General features: G+C 38.5%; 1 protein-coding gene across 3 annotated transcripts in view; it reads right to left on the bottom strand.

Annotated features, from left to right (window-relative positions):
• The window catches only part of CHPT1 (choline phosphotransferase 1), a 32,711-nt gene that overhangs the window by 9,982 nt on the left and 1,040 nt on the right, over window positions 1–21,689 (bottom strand). For 2 of the 3 annotated variants that reach the window (XR_826443.1, XM_010853440.1), the window contains exons 2-5: window positions 8,725–8,872; window positions 8,289–8,430; window positions 4,274–4,358; window positions 1,381–1,512 (exon numbers count right to left, since the gene is read on the bottom strand). Coding sequence is in view for 2 of the 3 variants with exons in the window: in XM_010853440.1 (XP_010851742.1) it covers window positions 1,381–1,512; window positions 4,274–4,358; window positions 8,289–8,430; window positions 8,725–8,872 (507 nt within the window). In the remaining variant the exon portion in view is untranslated. Of the gene's footprint in view, window positions 1–1,380; window positions 1,513–4,273; window positions 4,359–8,288; window positions 8,431–8,724; window positions 8,873–10,422; window positions 10,609–21,689 lie in introns of those variants that run through there. The other variant, XM_010853441.1, reaches the window with a different exon arrangement.

The following is a 21,689-nucleotide window of genomic DNA, read 5'->3' on the forward strand; positions in this document are numbered from 1 at the left end:
GCTAAAAAAAAAACACTGAAAAACCACTGGTTCAAGAATTTGAAATCAAACACTTCTTAGAAATAGTGTTTGATTTCTTGTCTCCCTTCAAATATTTAATCAATTATTTCTTAGTAAAATATTCTCTAAAATGGACATTGATTCTCGCTAAGTTTATCATTTTTAGTGGAACTCACTTTCCAGCTAGTGCTGTATTTTATCATCCATGGTCAAGCAACAAGTACTCTTAAGCCCTTTATGCAGAGTATTCTAACATTTCTAAAACAATTCTGAAGTCAACTGACAAAACACCTCAAAAAACAACCAATTAACTTTCCAAATATATCAGAACTTATGTATCTGAGTTCTATACTTTGCCTTTGAATTATGTATATAAAATATATTCATAAATGTCAATAATATATGAATTATGATTCCTTTCAAATTGTTTTAAGAGCCAGTATATGTCATTTAAAAGAATGAGGTGTTTTTTTTTAGGTAAAAATGCTATATTTCAGGTTTTTACTCCTCTTATTTATTAGGTCTGGCTTCAAGTGACTTTGATTTTTCTCAAAATCAAACCCATCCTTACAGGACAGAAATTCTGAACTACAGCAAATTAAAGAGAATGAACTATAGCTTAAAGGCATTCCAGCTATGTTTTGATAGAAGATGGCATCACTGGAATAAGTTCATAATGTTCAACTACCTTGAAGATGACATTTTTTTAAAAAAACATAGATATTATATTTGTTTAAAAACTGAGCAGAATTCTTTCTGCCTCTTTTCTCTGCAAAAGTACTGAAGGAGTTTTTTTTTTTAAACAAATATGAATAAATACAGAAGAATTCTAGATGAGCAAAGTGTAAATAACACAACAAATGCAAGGTGTACCCACTCAAGAACTGAGGCTGAAGTTTTTACCTTTTAAAATATTAGGGTAGTTTTAAAACTATATTTCAGTGATGAAATTTCAATTAAATTTACTTCATGCATAATAAATTGTCCCATATGTGAAACCATGACTTTGGACTGCTTTCCTGACATTCAGTCAGGAACTCATTCTTGCCTCCTCCTCTCCTATATCAGGGCCAGGCACCACAAGGAAGAAAACAAATGGCAGCTCTTAATTATGTACAATAAACAGCAGATGATTACGTGGAATGTCACCAAAGCCTGCTCGAAGAAAGGCTGTATAGAAAGAGGAAAAATGCTGTAAAATCAGTCTGAACTGTTTCAAAAATGCCTTTTTGTATTATGTGCCTAAAAAGGATTCTTTTAAGATATTTAGTTTCCTTCCCTATTTTTAAAATTCATCATATTTTTAGTATCTCTATAGCTGGGTGTTAAGAAAATATATCATAAAATTAATACTGAATGATGATGAAATTAATGTCTTACTGCTATAGTGGATCCATTCTTGCCAACACCACCATGGAGGATAACATGGAAATAATTTGAACAGGAAAATATTGCTCCACCTACTACTCCAAGAACTGGTAAGATCTTCAATTTTATTTCTAGGATGGGTATCTTTAGGGTAGAGGAAAGAAACACTTCATTAAGAAAACAAAATTTATTTTCCTATTAAACAGTAAAGAAACATTACGATAGAACCCTATATAATAAGCTACCCATTTTCTTATAATCAAACCTTAACTTCTGGAATGTAATCTGAAGTGTTAATTTTTCTTCTAATGGTTTTCTCTCTTAAATGAATGCACCAAATTTAGCTAAATCTTCTTAAATAACTGTGATGAAGCATTTCATCTCACAAGCCTTCATCTGACTTAGAGGAAACATGAAAAAAGATGTTCACTTGACTCTAGTACCTCTAAAAGGCAGCATCTTAGGAGTCAGACACTGTGATCTGTGATCTGTATCACAAATGTGACAAATATCACCATGTGTGTGCATGCAAAAATTTTGTGTAGTTAACATCCAGGATTAAATCTCTTTAGCAATATATATTTACCTGTTGGTCAATTGCTGTTCAAGAAAACTTCCAAAGGCAGCAAAGGATTTAAAAAACAGTAACAATGAATTGCCAAAAGCTATAGGCTATTGTGTTTGAAAATATACTTTGAAATACTGTACCAAAATTTGTGAAAACTACAGATTAACAATTCAATTTAGAAAATCTATATCTAAAACAAGTATTCTTATTGATGAGAATAAATAGGTATGCTTTCTTCCTATGGTATTGCCAAAATATTGAATGAAATGATTTTAAGATTAAATTCTTCCACAGTATAATTAAATCAGAATTCCAAACTAAAACAACCACATCTGACAATGACCAGAGTTGCCTAACTGCCTCTAAGTCCACATTTACCTTCTAATGGGTATTGGCAGAGCAGCTACCACGAAAGACACATCTATATATTTTAGAGGCCTATGTAGCACATCCTTGATTCTATTATTTATTCTTACATGATAAGAAGGAATGTGAATATCACAGAGAATGTTCCACTACTTAAAAATATGCTCAAAGTCTATTTCTGAGCCTAGTAATATGAATTACAATTGGCAATTCTGAAACTAAATGCCACAGAGAAATTTCTTACAGTTTTTAAAAATAGATATAATTTTTAAAGCAGTTTTAGGATCAAAGCAACTGTACGGAAAGTACACAGAGTTCCCATATACTCCCTGCCCTCACACATGCTTCCCTACTATCAACATTCTCCACCAGAGCGATACAATCCATGTGTTACAATCCATGAACTGACACCGACATCATTATCGCTTATAATCACCCTAGTTTATATCATGGTTTGCTCTTGGTGTTGTACATTCTGTGATAATGCATAATGTATAAATGACAAATGTATAATGACAGGTGGACAGGTATCCACCATTATAGTATCACACAGAATGGGTTTACGTCCCTTAAAATATTCATCCTTCCTTAACCCCATAACCTCTGGCAATAGCAGATCTTTTCAGTGTTTTCATCATTTTGCCTTTTCTAAAATATCATATAATTGGGATCATACAACATGGAGCCTTTTCAGACTAGATTCTTTCACTAAATAATATGCATTTAGGTTTCCTCCATGTCTCTTCATGGTTTGATAGCTCTTTCTTTTTAACACTGAATAATATTCCATTGCCTAGATGTACCATAGTTAATCCATTTACTTGCTTCCAAGTTCTGGTAATTATGAATAAAGCTGCAATAAATATCCATAATCAGGTTTTTGTATAGACAATTTTTTTCTGGCTATGCCATGTGGCTTGTGGGATCTTAGTTCGCTGCCCAGGGATTGATCCCCGGCCCACAGCAGTGAAAGTGAATCCTAACCACTGGACCACCAGGGAATTCTCTGCATAGACATAATTTTTAATGTATTTGGGTAAATACTAAAGAGCATAGTCACTAGATCCTATGGTAAGAATATGTTTAGCTTTGTATTTCTTACTGTTTGTAATTACCAGGGGTATATTGCTTTGTGATTAAAAACAGAGTCTGGAATTAGTCTGTTTAATTTCTAGCTCCAGTACTTACTAGCTATGTGTCCTTGTACAAATTACTTAATCATTCTAAGACTTATTAATAAATCAGAAAAATGACAGTATCTACTTCATAGAGTTGTTCTGGGGGTCAGATGAAAAGAGTGACAGTAAAATATTTAAGAACATAGTAAGTATTGAATAAGCATTAGTTGTTGACAGCTGATATTATCCTTATTATTCTTCTTAACTCGACGGGCATGAAGTTTTGAGTCAGCCAATAGTGTAAACTTAGGTTGTAGGGAGAAAATAATTTTTCTTCATAAATTTCCTTCCTGTGGAAAGCATGAATTTGTAACAGTGGCCTCCTTGAGAGTCAGCTTTTATCTGAGGTCTCCAACCAAGCAGAAAATAAAAAAACATTCAACATGAGAAACTTCACTCATAGTAAATTATAAAAAATACAAGTTAGCATCTTTCCTAATATTGAGGGGCAAGTTTCAAACATAAAGTGTTTGACTGAATTTACTTTTTATAAATCTATTTTATGAAATAAATTTTGGCCTGAAAAGGTAGTTCAACTAGTGAGTCTAATTGTGTATTTGGGAAATGGAGTCGTTTTCTTTTATGTGGTAGTACATTCATGAATAGGGTAGTATAGTCATGCTGTAATAAGGTATATAGAATAGTAAAATTATAAAATGAAGAAAAAAGGTTAAGAAATGTAATGAATATTAAATGTAGCTCTAAGAATATCTGAAGAAAATTAACAATACAATATTTTTCCCAAATGTTTAAAAAAAAGTACTTAAATATAAATTTAAACACTTAGATTTACCGTGTAGTCCCACATTGTTGCTCCTCCAAATGTAGATAACACAAAGATGATCACTAAAGCTATCTGAATTTCAGTTACATCCACTCTAAAAAGGAAAGATAAAGAATAGAGGTTTGTAAATCAAATCCCTGAATATGAAGGTTCATTAACCATATATTGAAATCAAAGATGTAAAAATCTACATAGGCTTAGTTTATTTTTACCTTTAGTTCCATCACTGAGTCATCAATTAACTACACTGTTAAGTGAAAAAGCCTACAGGAACAATGTGCTCACATATAGGTAAAAAACTTGTATAGCATATATACAATTGCTAGTAACAGTTACCGCTGAGATTACAGAAAGCTTTTATCTTCTACTTTATATACTTCTGCAAAGTTTGAATTTTTAATAATAATCATGTATTACTCTTGTAATCAGGAAAAATTAATAGTAACATAAAAACAACCAGATGATTTAAGGCAAATTCATAAACACTCTCAAGTCAATTTCATTAAAAAGTAGGGAAAATTCCAATAGTTTTTCTCATTATGTTGCTGATAGTCATTATAATTTTTGGTTTCCACAGACATTTCCCCTCTCTATATAAACATACTTGTAAAAGTGTTAGCCACTCAGTTTTGTCTGACTCTTTGCGAACCTATGAACTGTAGCCTGCCAGGCTCTTCTGGCCATGGAATTCTCCAGGCAAGAATACTGGAGTGGGTAGCCATTCCCGTCTCCAGGGGATCTTCCTGACCCAGGGATTAAACCAAGGTCTCCTACACTGCAGGCAATTATTTACTGTTTGAGCCAACAGGGAAGCCCTAAACATAAACTTCTTTTAAAAACCCATTAAACCAAGCAACATCAGTCTCTAATCTGCATCCTCTGAAGCTACCGATTCCTCTCTCCTTTGCTCCATAAACAGGTTAGCAAATAGTCCACATCTGTAATTTCTTCCTCTCTTCATATTGCTGCATAATCCACTACAGTCCAGTTTTTGGCCTCATTCTATTAAAACTGTTTAAGGTAAACAGTGACTTTCAATTTGTTGAATGAAAGGGATACATTTTGGTTACTATCTCACATAACTCCTTTCAATAGTTAAATCACTGACCACACCCCTCTTTCTTGAAAAGCTTTGCTGTTTTTATGCCATGTTCTCTCGTGATTCTCCTACCTTTCTGGAAGATCTTCCCAGGCTCCTTCTTCCACATCTTAAATGCTACTGTTTCCAGGATTCCTCTTTTCTCTTTTTAGGTTCTCTGAATATTATATCTATACTTAAGACTACCATCTATATGCCAATGACCTCTAAATCCATTTCTCCAAATCCATATATTTTTTTCTGAGCTTCAGATGTTATGTGTCTATCTCCTTTGCATCTCCTCTTAGATGCCCTGCTAGAGGAATACTTACTGCTCTGCAAATACAAAAAATGTAGGGATTAGATGATAAAATAGATCCAGCTATGGAAGAAAAGACTTCTCAGCTGAGTTATTTTGAGGGCATTTAGAGGGAAAAGGCAATGGCACCCCACTCTAGTACTCTTGCCTGGAAAATCCCATGGATGGAGGAGCCTGGAAGGATACAGTCCATGGGGTCGCTGAGGGTCGGACACGACTGAGGGACTTCACTTTCACTTTTCACTTTCATGCACTGGAGAAGGAAATGGCAACCGACTCCAATGTTCTTGCCTGGAGAATCCCAGGGACGGGGGAGCCTGGTGGGCTGCCATCTATGGGGTCGCACAGAGTCAGACATGACTGAAGTGACTTAGCAGCAGCAGAAGGAGAAGGTGACTGGAACATTAATGCACAAATAAAAGGAAAATGTAATGACATCCAGTATTTGTAAGATCAGTGATAGGCAAATCAAGGCCTCCAGACTGCATGGAGAAATAGTCAAGTTAGTTGAAAAAGGTAAACTAAGTAATATAATGTATGGTATTTTGTGAAGAAAAAAGAGGAGAAGTACTGACATTTACTGAGCATCTGAGTCTTATGAGCTATATATACATTATATCTGTCTTTTGGGAAAGAGAAAATGAAAAGATTTTTCCACGCTTGTATTGAAAACAGCTGGATACTGCTATAGAAAAATGACTTCAGAGCCAACATTCTTTCCCCTACACCTATAATTTATTATCAGGATTTTGTACTCTTTTTCAAGTAACAGTACAGAATTCCATTAAGTTAATCTATAATTTTTCCAGGGTATGACTAGTGACCCGAAGCAACTAGGAAAGCTGACAGAAATTACAGGACAAACTTTCAGTAACTAAATGACATATACAGGGATTGAGCTAGGAACCTTGGTTTCACACATGCATCATTCATACCACAGAAAGCGTCATTCTTCCTCTTTTAAGGATAAACTATATAAATGACTAAATTTTTTTGGAAATTTATTATTGTTTATTGACAGATTTTTCAGGACATCCATCCTAGCCAATTGACAGTTGATACTGACTGACTTTGGAAGTATTTACAGAAGCTTGGCTGATGTCCCACATATAGATCCTTCTTATAGTGTTAAGCTGGACCATCCATGTGTATCCTACTCAATGCTCAATGATGCTTTTACTTTGATAAAGTGAAACCATACAGAGGAGGATCTGTGCCACAGAGAGTAAGCATTTTACATGCTTCAAACCCTGGGCAGTGCAAGATCTCCTCCAGTCCTTCACATGTCTGGTGCTCAACCACAGCAACCACTTCCCTAATGTTCTGAGTACTTCTGTTCCTCATCCTCCTGCCTACAATGCTTTTGCCCCAATCTGTCTGGCATATCCCACCCACAAGTGACTCATCTTTCTATGTCCAATTCTAGGCACACTCAGTCAACTGACACTCAACTGACACTCTCAGTCAACAGTAAATGAGTATAAAGTGTACAACTAGGCCAGGAATGTAAAATAATTCATTTCAGAAAGATTTTTAATGAAGTAAAAGTCAAAGAGGTAAAGTCTAAGTCATTAAATAACTGCTGCTACTGAACAACAGTCGTTAAGAGTGTGGGGTTTGGAGAGTTGAGTTTAACCCTGGCTCCACACTTTTTTAGAAGTATAAGGAAGTTACAGAACTTCTCCGCCTCACTGGTACAGTCGCAGTAATACCCTCAACAGGGTTAATGTGAGGAATAAATGAGAAAAGGCATGTAAAGCACTGAGTACACCACCAGAACCACACAAGTGCTCAACAGCTGACAGCTGTGACTATTCTGTAATTTAAAGTCAATGTGAAAAACTGCCAGTGGCTTTCACTCTGTTAAATGATCCATTGTTTTGAGCTTCTCCTTTCAGTTATCATTATCAGAAGTTTTTTTTTTTTTTTTTTTCCAGAGCTACTGCTTCTCCCAGGAAGCACTAAAGTGCTGCAGGAAAGAATCTGAAGACAGGGGAAGCCAAAGCTGAGAATGAACCAAAGGGAGATGGCTACTAAAGGGTCAGGCAAAGAGGCAGCTGATGAGAAAGAGAGAGAACAGAGTTCCAGTCTTGTGCACTGTTTCCTGGTGTCTAAGAATAAAGCATCAGGGGCAAATAGTACAAGATACTTTTACACTATCTCACCAACTGTACACCACAGCTGAGATTCTCATGACTACTGTTGTTTGGGACTGCTGTAAAGGGGTTCCCCTTTACGGACACACAAAAATTTGACCATAAAGGACCTTTAGATTCCATATCTCAATATTTTATCTTTTAGCCAAATGCTTCTTTTTTAGGTACTTTATATTCTTTTCCTACTTCATTCACATCCCTTATTTTTCTTTTTCTCTTGTCAATGTAAACTTGGGCTAGTAGGTTGGAGAGGGAGAAAAAATAAAATTATCATCAAGTATGTAACTATAACAAGAAGAACACCTAAAAGACTAAACCTAAGATATAACATTTATGGATGCTTCAATAAATTAAAAGGTAATTTAAATTCATGATTGACAGTTTGTTCCCTTTATTATGAATAAATGAAGTATGACAGTGAAAATGAATTTGATTATATCTTAAAATATACAACTTAAAATACATACTTACTTTCCAAACCTCAACACGCCTGAAACATAAGTCTGCCAGTGAGCACAATAAAACATGAACATCCCAATAAAAGAGCAGAAAAACAACCAGTCGGGGTGAGTTCCTAAGCGAACAGCAATTGAAGCTCCAACTGCCATAAAAACTGAAAGAAACAAGGTTTAGAAACCATTAAGTATTTAAAATAAGTTAAATAATTGCCACTGAATGTTTAGCAATGTAGAGTTTTAAGGTGCATAATCTTGGCATTAAAAGTAGGCAAGAATAAATTACTGAACATACATTTTTAGTGTATTTACAAAAAAATACACTTTGCAAAATTGCTCCCAAATGTAAACCAAAACAAACCAAACAGCTCAGTTCATTTCATTTTTTAAGCCATCATTAAAAAACAAACAAACAAAAAACAACTGTAGGAAAAAAATCTCCACTAACTTACCTGTGGAAAGAGAGTCGCAACCATGGTCAAAAAGTTCCCCTAAAGGAGAACAAGAATTTGTCCTTCTGGCTTGTTTCCCATCAATAGCATCCAGTGACTGGTAGATGAAGAGTCCTAATGCACATAAAAGGTATGTCCAGTATGGTGCCTAACATGAAATGTTAACAATGAAGACTGGTGAGTGACAATAAGCCAGCTTCTGTGTGAAAACAGCTCAACCAAGCCAACCAACACATTTGCTTATGTTCTCGCTTTATAGCACCTCAGCATGATATAAGGAACATTCATAACCCTCTTTCTACAGATATGAATTAAACTAAGAAATGAATTGCTCTAGATTGGGAGGAGGTCACAGAATATATTATGGGAAGCAGGAAGTTAAACAACTGAATGAGGATTAGGACCCTGATTTTGATTCTTAGTCCACAGCTCCTTTAATATAATACTATTTATATATGGCACTGGATTTGAAATTATTCGGTAAGTTTCCACTGTGAAAGAAGAACTTAAAGACAAACCACAGACCCCTGCTTCCATTTATGATGGAATATCAGGGACTGGATTTACTCTCCCACCTTGGATAACTAGAAACGCGATCAAATAAACAAAACAACCATGTTCAGACATTGCAGCCAGCGCAGCACTGTGATCCCTGACAGAAGGGAAGTAAGTGACATGAGCCCTCCAAGTACTCCAGCTTAGTGCCGACGGGCAGTGTCCAGCCCACAGTGCAGGAGTGGGGACCTGGAAGAGCCCAGTGATCCTGCTGTGTTGAGGAGCAACAGAGCAGAGCTCAGGAAGGTCAAGGCAGACAGAATCTGTGGCTCAGGGCACTGGTAAGGAGAGAGGCACATGTTGTGGAGATCTACAGAGGGGATCTTTGAGTCTTTGGCTGAGAGGTGACCTGTGCCTAATGAGAAAAAACTACTAATGAAGGCCAGGGAAAGAACCACATTCCCACCAGGTATAGCAGAAAGACCTTGTAATACTTGTGGCACTGGGTAGAGTTCTCAGAACTGTAATGCTTTAGCAGTGGGGATAAATTAGCCTTAGACTAAAGGTTTCTCTGATAGCCTTAACAGATGCAAAATCCAGCCTCAAAAGGATCTGACTGATTCCAGGTAACTTACCTATAGCCAACACAAAGTACATCTTAAAGGAAAACCCCACCAAACCTAGTACCCCTGAATGTAAAATTCACAATGTTTGGCATCTAATTAAAAAACTACTAGTCACTCAAAGAAGCAGAAAAATACGCTGACAACTAGGAGTAAAATCAATCAAAACAATCAGACCCAGGAATAACAGAGACAGTGAAATCTGCAGAAGAGGACATTAAAAGTTCTGATAAATATGCCTCGTATGTTCAAGAAGATGGAAGAAAAGTATGACAGACTCCAGTGAAATTTCTAGAATGAAAAGTACAATATTTCAAATGTAAAATATACTATATGAGATTAACAACATATTAGATACTGCAGAAGAAAATATCAGTGAATTTACAGACTATTAGAGGAAAATATCCAATATTGTGCATAAACAAAAAAAGGCTAAAAATAATTGAACTGGGCCTCAATAACCTGTGGGATATATGTAATTACAGTCTCAGAAGGAGAGAAAAGAAAGGGTTGGACATGGAAAATACAAGAAAAAATAATGGCTGGAAATGTCCACATTTGATAAAATCTATAAACTCACATATCCATGAAGCTCAGCAAACTCCAAGCAGAATAAGTATTTTTTTAAAAAACCCATCAAGGCACATCATAATCAAATCACTGAAGACCAGTGATGAAGAGAAAATCATTTAAGAAGCCAGAAGAAAAAGACACATTACATACAGAACCATAGACAAAAATGACAGAGCAGAGAGTCAGTGAACTTGAAGGTGGGTCAATAGAAATGATGCAATTTCAACAAAAGAGAGCAAAAGAATTTTATTTATTTATTTATTTTGAGAAAAAGGATTTTAAAACAACCTTTCTTTTCTTTCAGCACTTTATAAATGTATTCTACTTCCTCAGGGACCCATGTGATGAAAGCAATGGCCAACCCAGAATTCTGCCTCAGAAATGAAGTATAGCAAAAGTGTTGAGACGTAGGGTTTCAAAGTTAGATCTGTGTTTGAGTTCTTGGCTCTGTTATGTAATAGCCAAGTGACCCTGGGCAAGTCATTTAAACTTCTAAACTTTGGTTACCTCATTTGTAAGATGCAAATAAAACTTGTAGTTGTACACAATGAAAAAATTCTTAAGATAGTTCTTTACACACACCAGGCATGTAATAAGTGCTCAACGAAGTTTAGCTATTGTCATTAAACATTCTAAAATGATATTTGACATATCAATGTGGGTATGGCTTATGTGGCAATTCTGCAAATAACCAATCAACTCGCTACCTCATTCCTCAATCTTTCAAAGTAAACAAAAGTTTACTTTGAACTTTAACAAATATTTCATCACTTGTTAATATCAGATACCCAGTGTTAATAGCTACACTGCTGTTGTTGTTTAGTCACTAAGCCGTGTCCGACTCTTTTGCCACCCCATGGAATGTAGCCCACCAGGCTCCTCTGTCCATGGGATTCTCCAGGCAAGAACACTGGCATGGGTTGCCATGCCCTCCTCCAGGGGATCTTTCCAACCCAGGAATCGAACCCATGTCTCTTGCATCTTCTGCATTGGCAGGTGGATTCTTTACCACAGTGCCACCTGGGAAGCTCCTTTCCACTGAATCCTTTTCCCCTAAATGACAGAAAGTAAATAATCTACATGAAGATGTTCCAATTCTCCCTTCTTATACAGAAACTTCTTATATGGAAAATTTGGAGCTTCTCAAGAAGCAACTCCCAAAGGTCCACATTAAAAAGCTCCTGATTCTAACTTCTGATCTGGGAGCCTGGCAGCAGGTAAGTCTAAAGGTCAAGGTGTTAACAGAGATCCATGCTGAAATAAATTTGGCTGCTCCTGGATGCCATGGTTGGAGGTGGACTCTGCCCCTTATTTGGAGAAAGGAATGAAAACTGGCTCGCTGGCCTAACATGACCTCACTAGGATATCAATGGAGTTAAGATTTACAGTTTAAATGGGGAAAGAGGGGCAGGGGAATTTCAACAGGAAAAGACAGAGAGAAGGGCTAAGCAGGAATGAAGGTAGAGTCCTTAAAGTGAAAGGTTTATTCATGAGTCCATGACCAGCTCATGTTTCTGGAACAGATGATCCACAGGTCATTACAAGAGAGACTGGAAAGGTAGTAATGTTATCTTAAACAGTACAACAAAGGACTTTCAAAAATGCATTATTTTGTTTGAAACAGCAATCCACAGAGACAAGGCAGCTATTATGTTCTTTTTATTACAGATAAAAGTGAAACTTAGGGAGGGGTGATAAAGTTCCATCAAGAAGAGAGTTAGACTGGATCCAGGAAGCAAACCCTAGTTTTATGACCTGGCCCATGAGACGAGATCTATCAGATTTATTGCCCTGCAGGCTACACAGACTAGGTGTAGCTTCCCATCTGGATTCTTATCTATTCTTTCAAACCTGCTAAGAAGCACTTTCCTGCCCCCACAAATAAAATTTCTTTTTTTTTTTCTTTTTGTTTTTTAATTTTATTTTTTAACTTTAAAATATTGTATTGGTTTTGCCATATATCAACATATATCCGCCACAGATATACATGTGTTCCCCATCCTGAACCCTCCTCCCTCCTCCCTCCCCATACCATCCCTCTGGGTCGTCCCAGTGCACCAGCCCCAAACATCCAGTACTGTGCATCAAACCTGGACTGGCGACTCCTTTCATATATGATATTATACATGTTTCAATGCCATTCTCCCAAATCATCCCACCCTCTCCCTCTCCCACAGAGTCCAAAAGACTGTTCTATATATCAGTGTCTCTTTTGCTGTCTCGTATACAGGGTTATTGTTATCATCTTTCTAAATTCCATATATATGTGTTAATATACTGTATTGGTGATTTTCTTTCTGGCTTACTTCACTCTGTATAATAGGCTCCAGTTTCATCCACCTCATTAGAACTGATTCAAATGTATTCTTTTTAATGGCCAAGTAATACAATTTCAAGTTCAGTGAACCCGAGCGGTGGGAAACTTGCTGCAAGCTGAGAGAGACCTCCTTCCTTTTAAACCCACGAAGGCGCACTAGTCCACCAGCTGCCAGTTCATTCCCTTTCCAGTCTTCCCAAGACCACAGGGGCTGGACCTATCTTTTCTCTTCCCTGCAGTCATCACCTCCATTTCCACCCGGGAGCTATGAAATAGTTTGCAGATTATCTGTTATCTCTGTAAAACAGGCCCCAGGGGGGAGATCCTCTTGCCAGGAACAGCAGGCCTCTTCCTTCCAGGAGTCTGCTTTAAATGCGGGTCACTCCAGAAAGTTCTCCAGGTGGATGCAGGATTTCCAGAGCTATCCCAACTCAATTCCAGTTTAAAAAAAAAAACAACTTATTTTCAAAAATTTCAAATGTAAACCCAGGAAAATCAGGGCATGGATTATGAATTATAGAATTATAAAGTCATAAGAAATGGCAACCCACTCCAGTGTTCTTGCCTAGAGAATCCCAGGGACGACAGAGCCTGGTGGGCTGTTGCCTATGGGGTCGCACAGAGTCGGAAATGACTGAAGTGACTTAGCAGTAGCAGCAGCAAGCAATATGTTAATACCAGAATACTTCTATAGAAGGAGGCTATTACAAAAAGTAAAACTTCTCCAGATCATATAAGCTCCTTAACATTTAAAGTTTTAAATTATATTATCTTTATAATATCTACTGTATCTGGGAATTCCCTGATGGTTCAGTTAAGACACTATGCTTCCACTGCAGGGGGCATGGGTTTGATCCCTGGTCAGGAAACTAAGATCCCACAGCCATGTGGTGTGGCCAAAAGAAAAAAAAAATCTACTGTATCTTTTAAGATCAGAACTTTATAATACATCATAGAAATCTTTCCAAGTCAAGCATAAAGATCTACACCATTTGCTTACATGACTGCATGGTATTCAATGATGTGTGTAAATCACAATTTTAAATAATACCTTCACTAATGATGAATCTTACATGATTGTATGGAAGATTATACGTTTATTCTAGAAAATAAAATAATTACTAAGAAATAATCATAAGTTCATGTCATTCGGAGAAGGCAATGGCATCCCACTCCAGTACTCTTGCCTGGAAAATCCCATGGACGGAGGAGCCTGGTAGGCTGCAATCCATGAGGTCGCTAAGAGTTGGACACGACTGAGCGACTTCACTTTCACTTTTCACTTTCATGCATTGGAGAAGGAAATGCCAACCCACTCCAGTATTCTTGCCTGGAGAATCCCAGAGACGGGGGAGCCTGGTGGGGTGGTGTCTACGGGGTCCCACAGAGTCAGACACAACTGAAGTGACTTAGCAGCAGCAGTAGCAGCATGTCATTCAGTCAGTTCAGTTCAGTTCAGTCGCTCAGCTGTGTCCAACTCTTTGCGACCCCATGAATCGTAGCACACCAGGCCTCCCTGTCCATCACCAACTCCTGGAGTTCACCCAGACTCACATCCATCGAGTCGGTGATGTCATCCAGCCATCTCATCCTCTGTCGTCCCCTTCTCCTCCTGTCCCCAATCCCTCCCAGCATCAGAGTCTTTTCCAATGAGTCAACTCTTCCCATGAGATGGCCAAAGTACTGGAGTTTCAGCTTTAGCATCATTCCTTCCAAAGAAATCCCAGGGCTGATCTCCTTCAGAATGGACTGGTTGGATCTCCTTGCAGTCCAAGGGACCCTCAAGAGTCTTCTCCAACACCACAGTTCAAAAGCATCAATTCTTTGGCGCTTTTCACAGTCCAACTCTCACATCCATACATGACCACTGGAAAAACCATAGCCTTGACTAGATGAACCTTTGTTGGCAAAGTAATGTCTCTGCTTTTGAATATGCTATCTAGGTTGGTCATAACTTTCCTTCCAAGGAGTAAGCATCTTTTAATTTCATGGCTGCAGTCACCATCTGCAGTGATTTTGGAGCCCAAAAAAATGAAGTCTGACACTGTTTCCACTGTTTCCCCATCTATTTCCCATGAAGTGATGGGACCAGATGCCATGATCTTCGTTTTCTGAATGTTGAGCTTTAAGCCAACTTTTTCACTCTCCTCTTTCACTTTCATCAAGAGGCTTTTTAGTTCCCCTTCACTTTCATGTCATTAAAAAAACACTAATAAATTTAAATTGCTTGTCAGTTACATCACAAAAAAAGAACTATATAAAACTTAAGTATTTGGGAAATTTTACTTTTTCTAGCTACTTGAATTAAAGGATTAGAGAAACATTAGAACATGTGGCAACTGTTTTTGTTCAAAATAACTCTGGATCAGAGAACACTCATATAGATCAATTATTTATTCCAGGTATCATACTCCTTTTTATTTGTGTGTTTGAATGAGCACACACATCAGGAAAAGGAAAAAGAGACTTAGAAAGTGATCAGTGAACACATTTCTGTGCACTGGACAAATTTAACTTTTGGCTCAGACCCTAGAATACTGGATTTTGGGGGAATACAGTCTTAGGTTTTTCTATAAATGAAAAGGCTAACCTAGGTAGTCTCCAAGGCCCCATCTTTAATATGAGAATAGAATCCTCTCCAGAGTAGGAGGTATGTTCTCTGGTTTTAAAACCTGCTATATATACCATGGGAGCTAAATAACTAGATGATTAAAATCAACTGATGATTAAGTAACAGGTTACCTCATAACTATTCAGTAAAATGGTTTCCAAATTTACGAATACATGTCTTGGGGCTTTTTTGGAGACTGGATAGGAGTATATACTCTGTACTCCACCTGCAAATGATCCTTGAATGAGCTACTTTACCTCTCAGTGCTTCAGTTTCCCTTTATGAAAAATGGGAATAATCACTATTCTCAGCTCATTGTGAGAATTAAATGAATTATTACATGTCAAGTGCTTAGAAAAGTGCCTGGCTTATGGGAAGAGCTCAGTAAATTTTAGTTATTATTATTTCTGATACTATATAAGATACTTTTTGAGTGATTCTTAGGTAAACTTTTCATTTTAATACTTATGTCTTTAATCTATTTTAAAAATAATAATTTTAAAACTAGCTAGCATAGCTATCAAACCTATAATTGTACAGATATTAAGGCTTTAAGTCTAAGTTTTTAAGGAGTAGATTTGAAGTTTATGTAAAGAAAAACAGTATAGGTAATACACAAAAGCAAAAATGTTCCCAAATTAAAATTTAGGAAATACTGAAACTATACATGCCTGCTTATATGAATTTTCACACTTAAAAAGTCCTCTTTGCTTTAAATGGCCTTGGATGTAAGTTGATACAGATGCAAAAGATATTACATAACCAGTAACCACTGGGTCAGCTGGTAATGGAGAGACTTCAATTATCCAAACATCAGTTGACTTCTCTCTCCATAAAAAATAAAAACTGCGTTTAATCAAAGATCAGGCATGTGTGAAAAACTGTAATGCTGGTACAGTGTTAGAAGGTGGACTTTGTACCCAGTTGGGTGAGTCTAGTGATTTTTTTTTAATATAATAAATTTATTTATTTTTAATTGGAAGATAATTGCTTTATAGTATTGTGTTGGTTTCTGCCAAACATCAACATGAATCAGCCACGGGTATACCCGAGCCTAGTGGGCTGCCATCTATGGGGTTGCACAGAGTCAGACATGACTGAAGTGACTTAGCAGCAGCAGTGATTTTTGAGAGAAAACTCATGGAATTTTAATAGACTGCTAATCTGACTGCTCTAACCTGTATTATGTGCCCGTGACACAGTTGAGCCTGTGACCAGAGGCATTTCGTTGTTTACAAAGGGAGGGTTCCCACTGGAACCAAGGCTGGGGAGGCTCCAGAGGCTTGGTGGACAGGAAGCCAAGAGTCACTCTCCATCCCTCCCAGCAGGAAGGCCCTAGCAGCTCACTGGTTTACCCCAACTTATGGCCTCAGCTCAGGGCAGGGGCCAGCATTTGAGAGGAACACACCCACCTTCTTACAATGAGGCAGGTTACCAGCTGCGGGTGGAAACCAGGCAGGGCACGAACACCCAACAGCGTTCAACCAACTTCAGGGCCAGAGGGACTTTCTCAGGACAGTAGAAAGCTGTACTTGAAAGACAGCATTCCTTCTCTTAAGTTTAGTGTAAACAGTCGTATTCTTTTTAAAAACCTCTTTGAGTACTTACTAGAATTCTTGTTGACAATGCCAGCCTCTCACTAGGCAAAGGGAAACAGGCAGGGAGGGGAGCGAAGAGAACCCCTAGACAGATCTATCGTCACCGTCAACTCCTTTGGGTACCTTCACATCTGTTTCGCACTGTAACTTCACAGAACCCAGGTGTTTGGCGCTTCTGCCCAGGTCAAACCCACCAGGAGCAGGATTTAAGGCTCCTTCCATACTCACAAGGCCATGTTTTATCCACACTTGAACCAGAATTCTAAAGGGGAAACAGTCTGTTTCTTGGGAATCAAGCACAGGAAAGCCACAGGCATCAGAGCTACTTCTACATCACCGGCAGAAGCTCCTTCTAGACAGCACTGGGATTAGGGTGAGGCCAGCAAGGCACTGTGGGCAGGATTCAAGGAGGCATTTTCGACCCTCAGGGCTGTCTGTGCCTGCCTGCCTCACTCTACTCCCTGCCCTGCTTCTAGAACTTTCACCTCCTGCGAGGTATTTTGTTTTAGTATGAGAGGCCACTCTCTCACAAGAGTCCTGCCTTCATAAATGACACTTCTTAAGTTACTGAACTAGAAGGAAATATTCTAGATTTCAAAGAAACCAAACCTGTAACAGAATTTGACTAGGTTATTGCCTTTTCTTATTATTCCTCCAACAAATAATTCTTGATAGTCCAAAGGCCACTCGAATCTGAAATATTTAGACAGGGAACAAACCATTTCTTAAGGTTGTAAATATCTCCTCAGATACACTTGCTTTCAATTCATATCATAAGGGAAAGAAATTATTCAAGGCCCTTTGACCCAGCCCTATGCTGGGCACCAATCTGCTATAAACACACTCTTAATAGCAGTCACATGGATTTATATACAGATAGCAAGAGGGCAGAGCAAAAACATTTACTCAAGAAAACCGAAAAGGGAATGGAGCCACAGTTTATGCCAGTCAAAAATAAGCAGAGAATGCTACTAAGCTGGAGCCCAAAGAACCAGACTCGAATCACCAAATTTTCTCATCGAGAGGGGACGCAATTCAGTTCTTGTTTTCTGTTTGCCCTGACTCTTGCATACTCATGTCAAAACTCCCTGGACCAAATTGATAAGTATTTAATCTGAAACAAGCTAAAACTGAATATGGATGGAAAAACATAATCTCCCAAGATTATAAATTGCTATTTCCTGCACGCAGTCAATAGTTTAGCAAATATTTACCAAGTGTCTACTTTACACAGGGCACTATGCTGTGGAGAATGTTCAAATAAATGGGCAATTGCTGTCTGAACTTAAAATATGGTAGACTGTCTTACTCAATAAGGACATACATAACCAAACATCACATCACACACATAACCAAAATAAATGGAGAAGTTCCACAGGAGAGCTACAAAGACCTACAGCAGAAGTATAGTTTTCCAGCTTGGAATCCTGGACTCAGTTTAAAGAGGTTAATTTATTTCCCTTTAGTTTCCTCATCTATAAAATGAGGATAATAGTAGTACCTTTTCATAAAGTTGTGGAGAGGATTAAATGAGATAATAGACAAAAGCAGTTTAAATGAATGCCCAGCACATAAGTGTGTGCGTGTGAATGCTAAGTTCCTTCAGTCATGCCCGATTCTGTGCAGCACTATGGGCTGTAGCCTACAAGGTTCCTCTGTCCATGGGATTTTCCAGGCAAGAATAATGGAGTGGGTTGCCAGGCCCTCCTTCAGGGGAATCTTCCCGACAGGGATCGAACCCATGTCTCTTACATCTCCTACATTGGCTAGTTCTTTACCACTAGTGCCATCTGGGAAGCCCCAAGTACGTAAGTAATTCCCGGTAAGTGTTAGTTAAAAAGTCACTCAGTCATGTCTGACTCTTTGCGACCCCAGGGACTGTAGCCTGCCAGCCTCCTCTCTGTCCATGGGATTTTCCAGGCAAGAGTCTTGGAGTGGGTTGCCATTTCCTTCTCCAGAATGTTAGTTATCATTGCTATTATTATGGAAGTTCATAGGATTAAGTAGTTGATTTGACTTCAGAGAAGGAAGAAAAATTTCCTAAGGAGGTAGTGTTAGGAATGGACACTGAGAGATGAAGTGGGACAGGAGAAAGAAAGAGGAAGGAGAAAAGAGAGGGACAAGAAGGAAAGAAATCTTAAAAAAAAATTTTTTTTGGCTGCACTGTGTGGTATGTGGGATCTTAATTTCTCAACCAGGATTGAACCCCCCTCTCCAGCCCCAGCCTCCATTAGAAGCATGCAGTCTTAACCACTGGACTGCCAGGAGAAGTCCCAAGAAATACCCTTGATATAGGAAGTAGTTCAATTTGGCTGGAGCAGAAAGTTCCTTAATGAAATGGTGGCGTGACATGCAGTTCAGAGCACCATTGCACAACAATGTAAATCACTTAACTTTTTTCTCCTAATTTCTCGTCATCCCCAGTCATGTCCTAGAATATCAATACAGTTAAAAAGTAGATCAAATATTATTAACATAGATATGTAGTGAGCATTAATCATAAATGGGTAGACTAACCCAAGCATCAGAGTCTAACAACTGTATGGGCTTTCCCTGACCCTTTCTGGAAGGAATCCACCAAGTCTGAAAAAGTACTAACTCTTAAGTTTAAGAATCAGAAAACACATTTCAAGCCAGGTTAAAGACACTCCAGGCCTCAACTTCCTCTTAATAAAATGTATGCCACTATTAGTTCAGGATGGCTGGACAGAAGAAATACTAAAATGGTGCGAAGGCCTTTCTAGGAAGGGAGAAAACTTGCCAGCCTCCTTGGGTTGATATGAGACACAAATGCAACAATGAATGTGAAAGCATATTAAACACCTGATAAGCATTACATAAAACACAAGGTATTTTTCCTGCAGATCACCCAGAAAAGAAAGAACTGCAGATGAGACAGTGGTGGTATATGGTCAAAAGAATCGGGCTTTGTAGTCAGGCCTTCTTAGATCTGAACCTTGTCAGATCCTGTCTCTGTGGCCTATGAACTGCGACGTTCCTTTTGTGGTCTTGCCGGGATATTATCACACAGGCAGCGTAACTCCTGTAACGGTGTTTCCCCTCACGGCTACAGCCACTTAGAAACATGTTCAGGATCTAATTACATTTCAGAAACACTTCTCAGTTTCATCTTGTTTTTTCAAACTTTACTTCCTGTTTTTAGATCATTCTGATTTCTTTTTTTTTAAGTCCCTCAGATCCTCCCTGTCTGCCACCTTTTTCCTTTTTTTTGAATGAATGAGGCATAGCCTAAAAATTAATAATTTAACCTGTTCCATCAGGCCCCATCCCCTGTCATCCCTGAACAGAATCTCCTGGACTTCTCTGCCTGTCCTGCTCTTTGGAAGTGCTCAACAGATGGTTATTAAATTAATATTGAAAAGTTCATGATTTAACTGGCAAATAGAAACATTCAAATGTTGTCAGCGAAACCAAGGCCCAATAAAAACTAAACTTTATTATAGGTTTGCAGGACATTTTTCATAAAAGTAATATTTTTAACAGGTTGAACAAATTCTAATTTTCTACATTTATCTGCATGTAATATATCATTTAGTCCTCACTGCATTCTTGTGAAATTTGGCAAGTATTGGCAAGTATTATTTCTATTTTACATGAGGAAAGCATGCCCACGTTGTCTGTCATTCCATAGTGTGGCAAAGCCACATTAGAACCAAGCCTTCCCTTCTGGCCCAGTGCACCTTCCATTCTGGCACACTGCCTCTGGGGAATTCTGCAAACAGGCTTCCACTTATATTTTTTAAACAATATGTAAATGAATTGACAATGGGAACGTCTGCCGAAAAATCAAATATTAATATAACTAACATCCATCAATCTATGTTTAAAATGTAGGCTTCATCAAATACTTAAAAAAAAAAAAAGGATCCATGTATGGAGGGCACTGTATTCCTATCCAACCTCAAGTCAAATTAGTTCTCCACAGGATCTATACTCCCTGGAGAAAGAAATGGCAACCACTCTAGTATTCTTGCCTGGAGAATCCCATGGACAGAGGAGCCTGGCAGGCTGCAGTCTACGGGGTCGCAAGAGTCGTAGACAACTTAGCCACTAAAACAACCAACGAACCAGGACCTATACTCAAATACGATTATAAACGGAATCTCTATGTGGAGGGCAAAGAAAAGAAAGCAATGTCACAGAACGTGCAATGTAGTCTTTATTCCAGGTATTCTAAAAAGCCATAGATGGGAGTGGCCCCCTCTGCTTCCTGCTCCCCCCATCACACTCAGTCCAAGGGACGCTTCTGATTAACAGGTGTCAACGAAGAAAGAGGAAGTAGTTAATCTCTTAAAAGTAACTTATCTTTGATCAGCGCTATCAGTAATTACAGGATCACTAGCACAGCCTTTGAGAAACAGACGGTTAAGTATAAAAGTGTCCAAAGGGCATTTCGGGCTTGGTCAACCAAACCACAAGCCCTAAGGCCAGGCAGGACGGAGCTGGGGGTGTTCAGTGACCAGTGTGCAAAGTCACCGACTGCTTGTCCACCCCCACCCCCAACTTGGCGCAGAATGGGGCGGCGGCCAGACAGGCAGGCCCCTCGCTCGCAGTGGCCGAGACAGCCCGTCCGCCGCCCCGGGGGTGGACGGGACTGGGCAGTGACCTTGAGAGCCCCTCCGCCTTCCGGAGGAGGCTGGGGGTACACGCGGGACTGGGTAGGGGCGTGATAGTCTCCCGGCAGAGCGGAGAAGGCTCGCGGCGGCCGCGGCGCGGAGGTAGAGGCG

Source organism: Bison bison, unplaced genomic scaffold, assembly GCF_000754665.1.
Source record: "Bison bison bison isolate TAMUID 2011002044 unplaced genomic scaffold, Bison_UMD1.0 scf7180017864327, whole genome shotgun sequence".
Lineage (NCBI taxonomy): Eukaryota > Metazoa > Chordata > Mammalia > Artiodactyla > Bovidae > Bison > Bison bison.